Source organism: Lepidochelys kempii, chromosome 10 (genome assembly GCF_965140285.1).
Source record: "Lepidochelys kempii isolate rLepKem1 chromosome 10, rLepKem1.hap1, whole genome shotgun sequence".
Lineage (NCBI taxonomy): Eukaryota > Metazoa > Chordata > Testudines > Cheloniidae > Lepidochelys > Lepidochelys kempii.
Window position 1 is genome coordinate 9,861,074 of NC_136389.1, and position 13,602 is coordinate 9,874,675.

Consider the following 13,602-nt stretch of genomic DNA (forward strand, 5'->3'; position numbering starts at 1 on the left):
AGGAGGACTTGTGGCACCTTAGAGACTAACCAATTTATTTGAACATAAGCTTTCGTGAGCTACAGCTCCCTTCATCGGATGCATACTGCATACTTCCACAGTATGCATCCGATGAAGGGAGCTGTAGCTCACGAAAGCTTATGTTCAAATAAATTGGTTAGTCTCTAAGGTGCCACAAGTCCTCCTTTTCTTTTTGCGGATACAGACTAACACGGCTGCTACTCTGAAACCTAAAAAGGAAGAGCGTTTGTGTATTAAAATGGACAGTATGCACACACATTACTGCAGATTGTTAAAACAAAACAGAAAGCTACTTTTCCCTGGTTTCTGTGTGTGTGTTTGGACAGCGCGCTCTATATAGTCCATTTCCCACCCTAGACTCATGGATCAACATAGCATCAGCAATCCAAGACTCCTCCAGAAGGCCAAGAGCCCGCTTTTCTCCAGGCTCCGTCTGTTTCGTGTTTAACTGTGCAAGGGAGGCACTGCAGCTCCCGCAGTTTGGCTGGATGCCAGCATGTAACCATTTCTCATTCAGCAAAGGCAGCCAGTTAGGAATTTCTCAAGTTAAATGTGTAGGGTCCAAGGTTGGAAGGGAAGAGCAGCCAGAACTGCCTCTTGCCCTTACACACACAAAGGTCCTTGTGTGAAACCAGTGAGGGGGGAGCAGAAAATTGGGTCTGAGGATGTCTCACCATCACAAGCCAGCCATGCCAGATTCTTCTTGCTGAGGAAAGCTGGGGAGAAGAAAAGTATTCAGAAAACTGCCAGGAGGTGAAAGTTGCCAGGTGTCCTTGCACTGTTTCACAATGATCTTTGCAATGTTTTGTAAGAGGTAAAACTAACACTGACTGTGTCCCTTGACAGCAGAACATGGCACAGAGTTGGCTGTAGCTTTATCAGCTACAGCTCTACCCAAACTAGTGCTCTTCTCTTTTGTACAAAGTCATCTATAGCTAACAGACCCCAGTTTCATGCAGCAAATGAATAAGGCAGACACAAAATACATATCACAACACAGGTTTAATTTCTTATGCAATTATAAAATTTGAACAGCAATGGGCTAGCAATAAGAGCTGGACACTTGATAGTGTGGAATGTTATTGGTGAACAGATTTTTCCATTTATTTATACAGACATTGAACAGAAGCATATTAGCACTGCAGGATGCAGCTTCCTCCAGGTAAGGAAGGAAATCTGAAAGGGAAAGATTTGATTGGGTGGAAAGGGTTGAGAAGACTGACTCCATTCAATTCAGGAGCTGGGGATTGGGATTTGATTCCCCACACTAGTTACTACCAAATTCCCCACCCACCCACAAATTAATCAAATTCTGTACAAAGGAAGTAAGGACTAATGTGCAATTACCGCAACCGTATGATCAACAGAAGAGTCAAGACACCCACAATGCACATGGAAAAGTAGCTACTTGCAAGCCGGAGTGAAGACCTGTTGTCCGCTATTTTACAGAGATGGATTGTGCCAGTTAAGTATTAAAGATGCATAAATGAAAATTTGCTAAGTGCCTTCAATTGTGAAATTGCAATTTGAAGTGAGTTATTCACACACCAGGAGCCAGACTCTCTTGCCTGTGAGCACTTTCCTGAGCCGCATTAGCATTTTAAGGGTCTAATCTCCTTTCAACATATGGCATAACTCCCAGAAACATGAAGAATTATGCTTGCTCAGAGAAGACATTTTAGTCTTGACCTCTAGTGCTACTAGGTCAAATCAAAACTTTACTGCACTCCTTACAGTTGGGTTTTAACTGAAAGGGGTAAAACTTTCAAAGCAGGGCAGGGTTTTTGAGTTGTTCAAGTGCAGTGCAGTGAGGAGGACCACAGACAATGCCTTTGGGGGTGGGAGGACATGATTGTTCCCGCGGACAGCAGCAACTGGTCTGCATACGAGAGAAAGCTATGCTGAGCACCTGAGGTGACCCTCTAGGAAAGAAATTCTAAAGCCTTATTACACGTTCTCTTTTGTGCAGATGCCATTATTAGAACACAGGAAGCAGAGTGAGATTCCCAGTAGAAAAAAGTTCTGCTGATCAGAATCGCAATCCTAGGTCTCTGGCTGAATTAAGTGGTGGTAGTTCTCCCATTGGTCTGCCTTTTTAAAAAATTATTAGCTGTAAACAACTTCCTTTCAGCTGGAAACTCCTGTTACTATACTTAAGGAAACAGCTTCAGGTTTGTACTCAACTGATGTTCATTTGCAATTTGAGGCAGTTAAGAAGGCTATAGCTTTTTCCTACTCCTTTATGGAAATTTAGCCCTGGGATATTAGCCCTAAGAAATTCCTCAGCGAAGCCCCAATTCAGCAAGGTGCTTAAGTTTGAGCCTAACTGATTTCATTGGGACTACTCATGTGCTTCAGTGCCTGGCTGAATTGGGACTTTAGGAAAAAAGCAGCAGTTTTTACGAACCTCCTGCCATTTCCTCACATGGTTCCACAATGCTCACTTCCCCTCTCTGCCATGCCCAGTTACCTTTTAAGTGCTAGATTTACCTACTGTTCCTGCAGAAACAATGCTGTGGGGCGAGTCCAAAGCATGCAACATCTCCTGGTTCATAACTCAACAAAAAAAATAAGCAAGAGAAAAATTACAAGAACTGACCGATCTCAAGGCAGCCACAGAACAACCATACTTGCTATCTATGGACACATTAACAGAATGTATCTGAAATGCAGCCCCTCTAACTAGGAACACCAGAACCTAGCAACACCTGAGTTTAGAATTCCAAGTCTACGCACATTTCTCCCCCCCCGCCCCCACAGCAGGCCATCTTTGGTTATACGTTTTACCCCATACTGACACTTGTCCCCCAGAAAGCTTTATTTTTAAAAATAAGCCTTTGATAAGTGCAGTATTTAAAAAAAATAATAGGTGAAGTTATGGCTAAGAATATATTGCCCACTAGAGTGATAATAGAATATGAACCCTACACACACACACTAGGAACTCAGGAAATACACAGTTAAAGGTTTTGCCACCTGCACTGTGGAGCACAGGAATTCCAAGAGTACGCTCCTTAGTCATATGAGGATACATGATGGAAGAGTGGGTTGTCACTATAAGGCAGGTCCTTGTACACCTGGGATTAAGCCCTATGCTGAAGAGAACTCCTAAATTTGTCAGCAGCCAGTTACCAATGGCCAGGTTCCCACTTCTGCTGGTGCACGGTTTAAGATCAAGGCTGAACGGGAGATGGAAGAGGAAATGCAATGAGTCTCTCTCAACACCTGAATTGTTTACATCATGACTGGTGACAGACCTAAGAGATAGGGCCAGGTGGGAGATATGGCAGTCACATCTTACCTGACAGAAAGGAGGTTGCCAAGCAGGGCCTACATGCAAGCCAGCTCCTTCCCATGGGGGCAGAAACAGAGGAAAGTCATCCCCATAGTCAGGGACATTACATATTCTAGGATCTGTGACTAGCTGGTGTGTGGAGTGGTTTGGATAAAGACAGATCTCTTGAAAGTGGCTTCTTTGACCACCAGTGGACAGGTGGGTACAGCAGTGATGGTGAGTGAGGTAGGTTGGGCTCTCCGGCCCATAGGGGTATGCTGGCCAAGAAAGGATAATCTCTGGACTGCACAGGAAAGTCAAGATACTAGAAATTATCGCCTTCAGCCTGGAGCAGAAGGGTGAATTGGGGGAGTATTGAGTCTAGTGGGCAATTCACCTGTCCATATGAAGAATATGGGTGGAGATGGTAGTCTATGGCATTTATGGGAAATATAGTTAGCATGTGTGGGGTCTCAAGCTTATAGGTAGATGACGAGGAGAGAGGCAGAGCTAAGGTTGGTGTTGGAACCATAACTATGAATGTCCTGACAGGTGTGTAGTATTTTGAGAGTGTTGTACACTAGCACTCACTTTTTTTTTTAAAAGGGAAACAGTCAAGAAATTCCCTTAGTTTACATTGAAATGGAGGAAAGTATTTTTTGGTGCCGTTATAACTCAAAAGTTGTAAAGCTTGTACCTTTAGCAGACGTATGTTACATCAGTGGTGCTCATGACTGTTTATTACAAGCTCTTCTGATGGAGCTTAGAATTTATGCCAAGCCTCCGAATGGGTTATCAAAACGGACGTGACCAGAACTACATTTGAAGTCTTTTGGTAGTTATACGGCTACCAACAAAACCTGCTGAGCTTGTATTTGCTGTAAGACTTGCATTTCAGGCCTCACTAAAGTTATAAATTCCACAGCATAGCCCGCAGCGGTTCACAAATGGTAACAAATTTTATTCATGGGGCTTAGTTTTTGACAGAGCTTGAAGTTCGGAGACTTAATGAGATTTCAACATGTTTCAGAACACAATACACTCAGAGGAGACCACTGAAGAGGCCCAAACTAGTTGCTCCATTCAACATATCCAGAACAGTATGGAGCTCAGAAAGTGGGTAGAGGCAAATCTGATGCTTTCTCACCACATGAGAAGGATCTGGGGTTTGGGAGAGAACGGTGAAGATTCTCTTCCAGGAAATTGATTTGACTAACAGCGGTTCATTTTATAATGACAGCATGACTATAGGTAAGTTTGTACACAATATGACTCTTTGGCAGGGCCTACCACCATCCTCTGCTCCCTTAAAGGAAACAGAAGCCCAGCTACCTGTGTTGAGCTCTGAGGACAAACTGCCATTGCATGCCCCTATTCAACAGCATGCATAGTAGCAAATCCTAAATCTAAGCAGCACCATAGTTTTGTGTGATTGGTAGGAAAGTTAAATTTGTGAGAGCACTCAAGGAAATCCTGGTTCTGTTTTCTCTCAAGACTTATGACTCTTTTATTCCAATTGGTTTGGGGTTTTTTGTTTGTTTGTTTGTTTTGAAGAGATGCCAGAACAAGAGACGGGTAATCAGTTTCACTATCTGAAAGTGAAAGGAGGCTTAGAGTCTAAGGAAAGCAACACTCACACCCAAATGCGGTGGTAATCATTTTGCTCACCTAATATAGCCAAGATTTAGCGAAAGGCACAAATAGATGGCAGCATTGCCCAACCTTGTTCACTCCTAGCCAGGGTCACAGCAGTTCAAGAACAGTCATTCCAGAGCTGCCAAAAGGACAACCATCCCTTTCAAGTGCATCAGAAGTGCTCCTCAAGCCAGTGGAAATGGAGGCAACACATAGTGTAGTTTAGTTATCCAAGGAACACTTGAGAGAAGATTAATAACTCTCAAAAGCTGGAACTCAAGTGGATAGTCATTTATATTTACATCAGCATTCCATAATTCCTGAACCTTCATTATTGAGGCAGCATGCTCAGATCCAAATTGGATGGAGACAAGGAAAGGAGAGGGGAGCATTGTATCTTCCCAATGCAAAACCTTAAGGTCATTTACGAAGTAGGGCTGACAGTCTCTGAAGCTATCGCCATCCAGTCCTTGGCAGGAAGGATGCTGGCCTTGCTCCGAGGGATTAAAGCAGGTATAAAATGAGAGATTATTGCTGCTCTGCCAGGGACATAACTGATCTAACAGAGGGAGGGAGGAAGAAAGTGCTTTCCAAGTTATTAACCTGAAACACCTCTTCTAAGTCAGCATATTGGCTAACTTGGCTTGAAGACAGACAGCTCCAAAACAGCAAGGATAGATGAACACCAAAAAAAACAAAAAAAACCCCACAACAGTAAGTGTCTACCCCTTCCTAGCTTTCCTTCCCCTAAGATTTTTCCTGTACAGGCACTTTCTATATTACATATTCTTGGGGACAGAAGAAATTCCAGTCAGGAAACAGGCCTTTCATCCCAACAAACAGAACACTCCCACAAATAAGCAACATTCAGAAGGAATTTTAATTAAACCAAATGGTTCAGGGAAGGGGTGGGGGAAACCCAAGAAACAGGATATTGCATCTTAAAGGTTGCATGTCAGTCATGAGGCATGCCTGCAAGCCAATGCACAGGAAACCATTTGGACCTTTGTCAGTGCAGAACCAGCCTCAGCATCCAGAACCACTTTTCCACTCCTTCCTTATATATGCTAAGTATTATATACATATATAAAAAAATACAAACTTTAGTTTGTTATAAAGTGGCTTCTCTCGCCAATGCTTGCTTGGCACATGAATGCATGCAAAGCTAGTAGGTTGAGGACTGCACAAAGAGCAGGTTTTGGCAACAAAACAAAAACAAAACAAACCCCGTCCAAAAACAAAAAAGCAAAACCACACACAGCTAAAATCGATAAGCAAGATTAAAAGCCACTGAATTGAAACCATATATTTTTCCAATGGTATAGAATTAGGACTACAGCTACAACGTTTAAAACTGTTTTTGGAGTCTGTCATCCTCTCTCCCAATTCATGCCAAAGTTCATAGCAGCATAACACGAGATTCCTCAAGAAACATCAGGCCAGTGTTCTCAGCTTTAGGAGTGAGTTCACAGGTCAAAAGTTCAGTCAGTCCGAAGAATCATGGGAGGATGCTCACTGTCTTCGTCCAATCGTAGCGCATTGGTTTCATCTTCCAGGCAAGCTCCACCCACTGCACCCAGATCCTCTGTATAGGCTGCAGAAACAATGATAGTGTTTGGGGTTCAGTAGCAAAAATTGGAGCTTGGATGCGAGAAAGCTCCTGATGCAAGTTTATAAGCTGAAGTACAAGACACTATCTGCAACAGCACCATTGCCATTCTCGATTGGCTTTGTCACAAGTCAGTGTTTTTTAAAACCACGATTTGCTGATGAGGTCATCATCAGGCTTCCAAATTTAAACAAAGCTCACTCCCTTGTTCTGAGCAGGTGGGCTGACAATCTTGACCCCCTCCCCCGACACTGCTGTAATCATCACAGCATTCACCCTGGGACGGTGAAATGTGTCATCTCCATGGCCAAATCTTCTGCCAGTGTGCCACCAACAAAGGAATTGAGGGTACTCATACTGGTTATATTAACTATATACCTGGTCTCCACTCACTTAGGGAACCCTAACATACTCAAATTCTGGTCTCCACCAAGCCAGTACAGATTTAATCTGTATGTCAGACTGGTGGGACAGTGGCAAAAGTCACCATGACAGCAACAGAAATATTGGGGTATCTTGTGCAACTCTTACAAAAGGACTGCAGTCCAAATGCTGCACAGAAGCCGGTACCAAGAGTCTGTCCAAACACTACGTAAGGTTAACAAAACATCATACCCTAAGGTACATATTACTATGGTGTCCCAGTACAGTTCCATATTCAGTTCTGTCCAGACTGCCCAGAAAGTAGCAAAGACAAACGATCTGTCCCGTGAAGCTTCCAAAGTGGCTCTCAGGGTCACTTAACAGCTACCTTCTGTTTCCACTATGACTAACAGAACAAATGCTTCATAACAGGTTTACAGAGTCATGAAGATAAAGGCCAAAACTTGGAAGAGCACAAGAAGCCATCTTGGATAGAATCATCTTTAGAATAATCTTCTCCCAGTTTTCCAGCATTAGCCTTACCGTGTCTTGTGGGTGATGAAGGCACATAAGTACCTTTTGTCACAGCAGCACTATAGGTTTGTGCTACGAGTGGCCGGTCATGTGACGCAGACTCTAAAATTTCATTGGCTGGCTCCATACTGCCATCTAGCCTAGTGGGCAGAGAAAGAGATTAGATGTGCAGAAGTGGTTCAAGGAACAATCACCAATACAACTGCAGTCAATACTCCTGCACACCAATTGTGCAAAACCTCCACATTAGGCATGCAAAAAAAAATCATACATGTGTAATATTAATAAAATCTTTTATGCCTTTGGTCACTGTAATCAGTTCCTCAGTCTTCAATGTCACACATCACTTGCATTGTGACCGAGAGGCGTCAGCCTTCCAGAGAATTGTAGGGAAAGCATTTGGCGGACTGCATTTCTCATCACAAACACTGAAGACAAATCATCTAAATTATGCCAAAGGCATAACGAGTTAAGTGGCTGGAAGCAGAGGCTAGATACATTCAGACTAGAAATGCATTTTTTTTAAACAATGAGGATTACCCAGTAGAACAATTCACACAGTAATGTGGTGGATTACCCATGACTTGAAGTCTTTAAAATCAAGATTTCAACTTTTTTGCAGAAGATATGCTCTTGCCCAAAAAGATGTTATAGCCCTGATGCAGGAATTATTAGGTGAAATTCTATGACCTGCATTATATAGGTGGTCAGATTAGGTAATCATAAGGGTGCCCTTCTAGCCTTAAAAACCTATGAATCCTTGCTATGCTATCAACCCTGATCTCTCCTAAACCATTCTACAGACCTGCTACTAAATAGACCATGTGGCCAGCCTACAGACAAGGTAGCTTACAAGTAAGCCTGTCCCATGACATTAGATATTAGTGCAGGAGCCAGTTTCTGTATTTGTAAAATGGGGATGATGTTTCCCCACCTTTGGAAAGTTCTCTCATCCATGGAAGAAGTGTGTTAGGTGTCATGTTTCATATTCTTGTTAAAGTAACTGAACCACCAGCTGCGTGGCAGGAGATGGGAGTATAGACTGACAGCAGATTGATTCTTGACTGCAATCAGACAGCATTAAGTTTCTGCTATGAAAGTGATGCTTAGTGTAACAGTTACTAGGAAGGAAGAAGCAAGGAGATTCTAAAGGTTACTCACCTCCTGCCACTGCTCTTAAAAATATCAATACAAAAATGAGCTCTAAGATTTGAGTTCAGCAGGAGGAAATGAGTTTTGGAACAAAGATTTTTGTCAGTCCAGTTATATTAGAAAACCAAACGTGACAAGTACACAGGTAGGACCGAATCTGGACTTACTTGTGCTGTTTCATTAGTGTGCACTCTCCTCCTTCCTGTGGGTCCAGGTTGTACATATAGAGGTACCCATCAGAAGCTCCCACCAGTAAACGGGGAATCTTCTGGATTCTAGAAGAGATTAGGAGAGGACACAGAAAACCAAGTTTTAGGAATGGGAGTGTTATACCAGCAGAAAATTGTGGTTTCTAAGTGATCGCTTTCCCCTCACTACAGCTCATAAGAAATCTGGTTCAATGGCTACATATGCAGGGCTCCCATGACAAAAGTAACATGCAGGGGAATCTGGCACAAAACTACCACTGACATTAAAGGGAGCCATTTGTGTAGGTCTCGTGCATGTCAATTAACTCACATGTGGAGGCAGTGTTGTCTAATGGCTAAAGGAGACAAGGAGTCAAGCCTCTGGTTCGCATACGAGCTCCGCTACTCACTCACTGTGGCACTGCATGGCACTCAGTTTCACCATCTAACATGGTGATATACTTCCCTACCACACAGGCATGAGGTGAGGCTTATTTAATGTCTGCAGAGAGCTCCGAGATCAGATGAAATGTCATTAAATGTAAAATGAAACCTGTAAGTTTGAGTAGATCAGCACAAATTTATTAATTCCCCACAAAACACATTTAATACTGCACAGTTTATTGCTTTGATAGCTGTGCCAAATGCGCCACTTTTGGTTCAGACAGAATGAAGACTAAAATGTGTGTAGTCGGTTAAAAAAAGACTCACAAATACTACACTTTTACCCAAATTTAAGAGCTTGTCTTAGGAATTGCAGACCCCAGATTTGGCACCTTAAAGTCTTCTGAATTGGATAGTCACGACTGTCTAATACAACAACTTAATATCAAAATGCATTAACATTTCATTCAGCACTAATGGGGAATGAATATTTTAGGTTTGAGTCTGTTTTTAAACATTCTTCCTTCACCAGGAAGGATTTCTGGAAGCTCACAAAATCCTCTTTAAAAAGCAATTCGTTCCACAATCATCCCTGAAGAAACTTTATGCCTTCTGTTTCAGTCGGGCTCTGAGTAATTAGTTTTCACACACTGTTCCTGAGCAGGACGAAGCTTTGAAATGGTTAACAAATGGCAATCCAATCCCTGATGTGTTCTATACATTAGCCATTTAGCTATAGAGGAGATGTGTGACCTGACAAGCCAGAAAACCTTGGAACATTATCTATTCTGTCAAGGCTTCCTTTGCTTGATACTGGCAGTCCACCGGGTGGTGGGAAAAAACCTCATCTCCTTACTCACGTGGCAAGAGTACAGATGTTTTTGTGTCCACAGAATGGCAGGCGAACTGTAGCAAAGGCTCTGCCCTGGTTAAACATTTCTGTGACTTGAGAGGGCAGATAGCTTGTGGAGGCCATCAGCACTTTTCCGAAGTAACCTGTCCAGGTAGTGGGCTCTTCCTGAGGTCTACAGTTCAGGAGGAAGAAAAGGGAAAGTTGAATTCAATTGTGTACTTTGACATTAAAAACAACCTGCAACGAGAGAAGGATGTCTGGTGGTCTTTTTACTTTATGTATAAAGGCTCTTTTCCTTGTTTGCCCCCTCCCCCTTAGAAATAACACTACTGATAAGTCTGGTATCCCCTATTTTTGTTGGGCTTCTCACTGCAAGTCTCATGTACTATGAGCACTCTTAGCCCTTTAGCGAATGGATAGGCTGTTAAATTGCTAACTTTTTTCCCCTATTTATAAAATTGCATGACAACGTGTTAACAAAAATTTAAGCAACCTGACTATACAAAAGAATCACTTCCATTCTCAATCAAGTTTCACTATTGTTTATCTAGTATCATAATCCAACCATTTTCCAGAGTCTCAGGGCATGTCTACATTTACTTCCAGAGCGATTGATCCAGCGGGGGTCGATTTATTGCGTCTAGCAAAGATGCGATAAATCGACCACCAAGCGCTCTCCTGTCAACTCCGGTACTCCACCAGAGCGAGACGCTAGGGCAGAGTCGACGGGGGAGCGTCAGCAGTCGTCCTACCGCAGTGACTTAGACCAACTTAGCTTGCCCCCCCGCCCAGTGTAGACCAGGCCTCAGAGACAACAGTAAACAACAACAACTGAAGTTCTAATATAAAGATCATGCAGGAAAACTGAAAAACCTTTCTAGAACTCCTTTATGCATCATGAAGCAGCAAACAAGGCAAAAATCCAAATTCCCTTTGCAGGTCACCCTTGAAATGATAATCTAGAGTGTCAATATGCTCCATGCCCTCAACCCACACAAACATAAGTGTTTTTAGTTGCAGCCTTTTATGGCACTCCATGCATGTCAGTACTATGATATATGCAGGTGGGGAGGTTGACTGACTGTGTAGTAAAAGACACATGTGATTAAAAAAATTTAAGCGTCCCCATTTTTCTCCTAAGGATGTTCCAACTTATAGAAATAGTTTTTCTATTTACAGAGGGACATGTGTATCTCAGCAGCTGAATTCAGCCAGTTGATCCACAATCGTCTTGCTATGTCCTTAACAGTAAGGGGTTTTCAAAATAAGGAAATGTCCAAGCTCCTGAGAATTCATCCAGACTGCCAAACAACAAGTCTGTTTCTTGAGCACTTCTGAAACTTACTTTTCTTTCACAGTCTCGAGTTTGAAGATGTGCACTGTCTCTGTGTTACTGGATGCAGAGAGGAACATGCCATCCATGCTGAAGGCCAACGAGCAGATGCTTACACACCTAGAAGAGAGAGTAACTGCATAAATGTCTACATACTAGTGCTATGCCATACAGGAAATGGAGAAAAGGTATCATTAAGTCATATGGAGCTCATGAGGCTCAGTTAAAATGGGAATATTAGTCCCCCACACTAGCATACAGGAGTCTTTGTCACTGAATATTTCCAGCCTCTTCAGTTATTAATCCAGCTCCATTGTGCAGGCCAGGAAAAAATTCTGGAAATGTTGCAGAAAGGTGGAAAGAGACAGCTTTCCTTGTTCAGTCTCGTATCAGAGATTTACAGATCACTCACATTTAAACCAAGATCTTCAAAGGACTTAGAGCCTGTGTGCACTGCCCTCTGTGAATCAGAAAAGGGAAAACATTTCTAGAGAGAACATTCTGAACTGTTTTCGTTGACATTTTCTGTTTCGCTTACAGAGAGACAGAATCTCAGGCTTCTCAGTTTGGACTTCCCGTTATGCACTAGATTTCAACTGAGACACCAGCTAGGGAATCAGCAGGCATCAGAGTCCAAATTCAGCCTACCCATCTCTATACAAAGCCCAGTGCAACTACATGGGTAAGTATCACAGAAACTGTAGTACTATACCAGTGACTTATTGGAATCAAAATGGTTAAAGAGATTTGAAGAAGTGTGAAAACAAGCTATTTACACGTTATGTTTCGGTCATGAAATCTGAGTGTGCCCCAAATGCGAACTTGATGACCTTCGTGAAATGAGTTTGTTAGTCTCAAGAGAGGCCAAGGACTGAATGACTCAGAGAACACACACTTGAATCAGTTCTTTTCAACACCTATTCTCGTGTTTTATACTGTAAATTAGTGCAGCCACACATAGTACCATAATCATACCAGATACTTTACAGGAGTTGACCTGCGTCAAACAAGTACCTGCACCAATAAATTTCTAATCTAAAAGCAAGAGCAAGTACAATACTGTATGGCAAGTTTTGGAAGAGAAGGCGGCTAGCATACATTCAATTGGAAGTCGTTCCAGGAACGCTGGATAGTGGGAAAGCAAGAGTGGGTGAAAGATACTGTGATGCTGGCAGACCAGGTGCCAGCTCATGCCAAGGTCCCCATGTCACAACTGAGCAATGATAAATACATAGCTGAAATCACTATGGCTCACCTGTGTGTTAGCCCTGTTAAAATAGGTATTATAAGAATGTGTGCAGCATTTGTTGCTTCTCTCCCACCCAGCCCCAGTGAGGATTCTTACTCCTGAGGGCATTCAGCGCCAAAAAATTTAAAATTCTGCAAATTTTATTTGTCAAATAAACGTGGAGGCTCCAGCATGGCATTGGGGAGCACAAGCCACTGGCTGCCACAGAGATGGGAGATCACTGTGCAGCTCCCCGCTGGGACATGGACTCAGCAGTGAGACTGCACCCAACCCTGACACAGCATAAAGACCTGGCCTGCCCCAAAAGCGCCTCAAGGCCCTGCCCCTCCATGTGGCCAGGCAGGCTCAGCAAGCCAGGATCCAAGTGTGGAGGGGCTTAATGTGGGGTGATCCAGGTGTGGGTCGAGAGAGTTCTGTGTGGGGAAATCTGGGTGTGGGCAGCTCAATGGGGGGCGGGCAATCTGGATGCACAGGGGCTTGTTGGGGGGTTCTGCGTGCAATGGTAATGAGACTCCGCGGGGGGGGGGGGGTCAAGGTGAATGTGGTTGGGGCTCAGCAGCGAGGAGGCCTGGGTGTGTGTGTGGGGGGGATAGAGCTTAGGAGGGGGTCTGGGTGTGGGGGTCTCAGTGGTGGTTCAGATGCTGGGGGACTGGGGACAGTGATTTATCTCTCTGCCAGCTGCCCTGGGCATCTGAAACACATTGCTGGGGCAAGTCGCATGACTGCTCATGTGACTTCCCTGCCAAAAAATGACTCTCTCACGGGGAAGCAAAAGGATCTGTGGGGAACACAAATTCTGTGCAATTGCAGTGGCACAGAATTCTCCCACGAGTAGAAGATGAGTCATGCAAGTGGATTCCTCCCATGAAACTGAGTTTGCATATAGCAGGAGAGGGAGAGAAGCCCCCAAATAAAAGGAACTAGGTATGCAGCTTGGACTCTGGGAGGCAAGGTTTTTCTTGGCATAGGCAAGAGATCTTCAGCTGCTTAGCTTGGGTTAGCCCTAA

The 13,602-nt window shown here is 43.4% G+C and overlaps 1 protein-coding gene across 2 annotated transcripts in view; it reads right to left on the reverse strand.

The window, feature by feature from the left end:
- Positions 1 to 1,004: 1,004 nt before the first annotated feature.
- WIPI2 (WD repeat domain, phosphoinositide interacting 2) overlaps positions 1,005 to 13,602 on the reverse strand; it is a 40,065-nt gene continuing 27,467 nt past the window's right edge. For both annotated transcript variants that reach the window (XM_073361931.2, XM_073361930.2), the window contains 5 exons: positions 11,359 to 11,466; positions 10,021 to 10,185; positions 8,756 to 8,863; positions 7,446 to 7,576; positions 1,005 to 6,524 (listed from right to left, as the gene is read on the reverse strand). In XM_073361931.2, the coding sequence (XP_073218032.1) occupies positions 6,412 to 6,524; positions 7,446 to 7,576; positions 8,756 to 8,863; positions 10,021 to 10,185; positions 11,359 to 11,466 (625 nt within the window). In that variant the 3' untranslated portion in view covers positions 1,005 to 6,411. The remainder of the gene's footprint in view (positions 6,525 to 7,445; positions 7,577 to 8,755; positions 8,864 to 10,020; positions 10,186 to 11,358; positions 11,467 to 13,602) is intronic.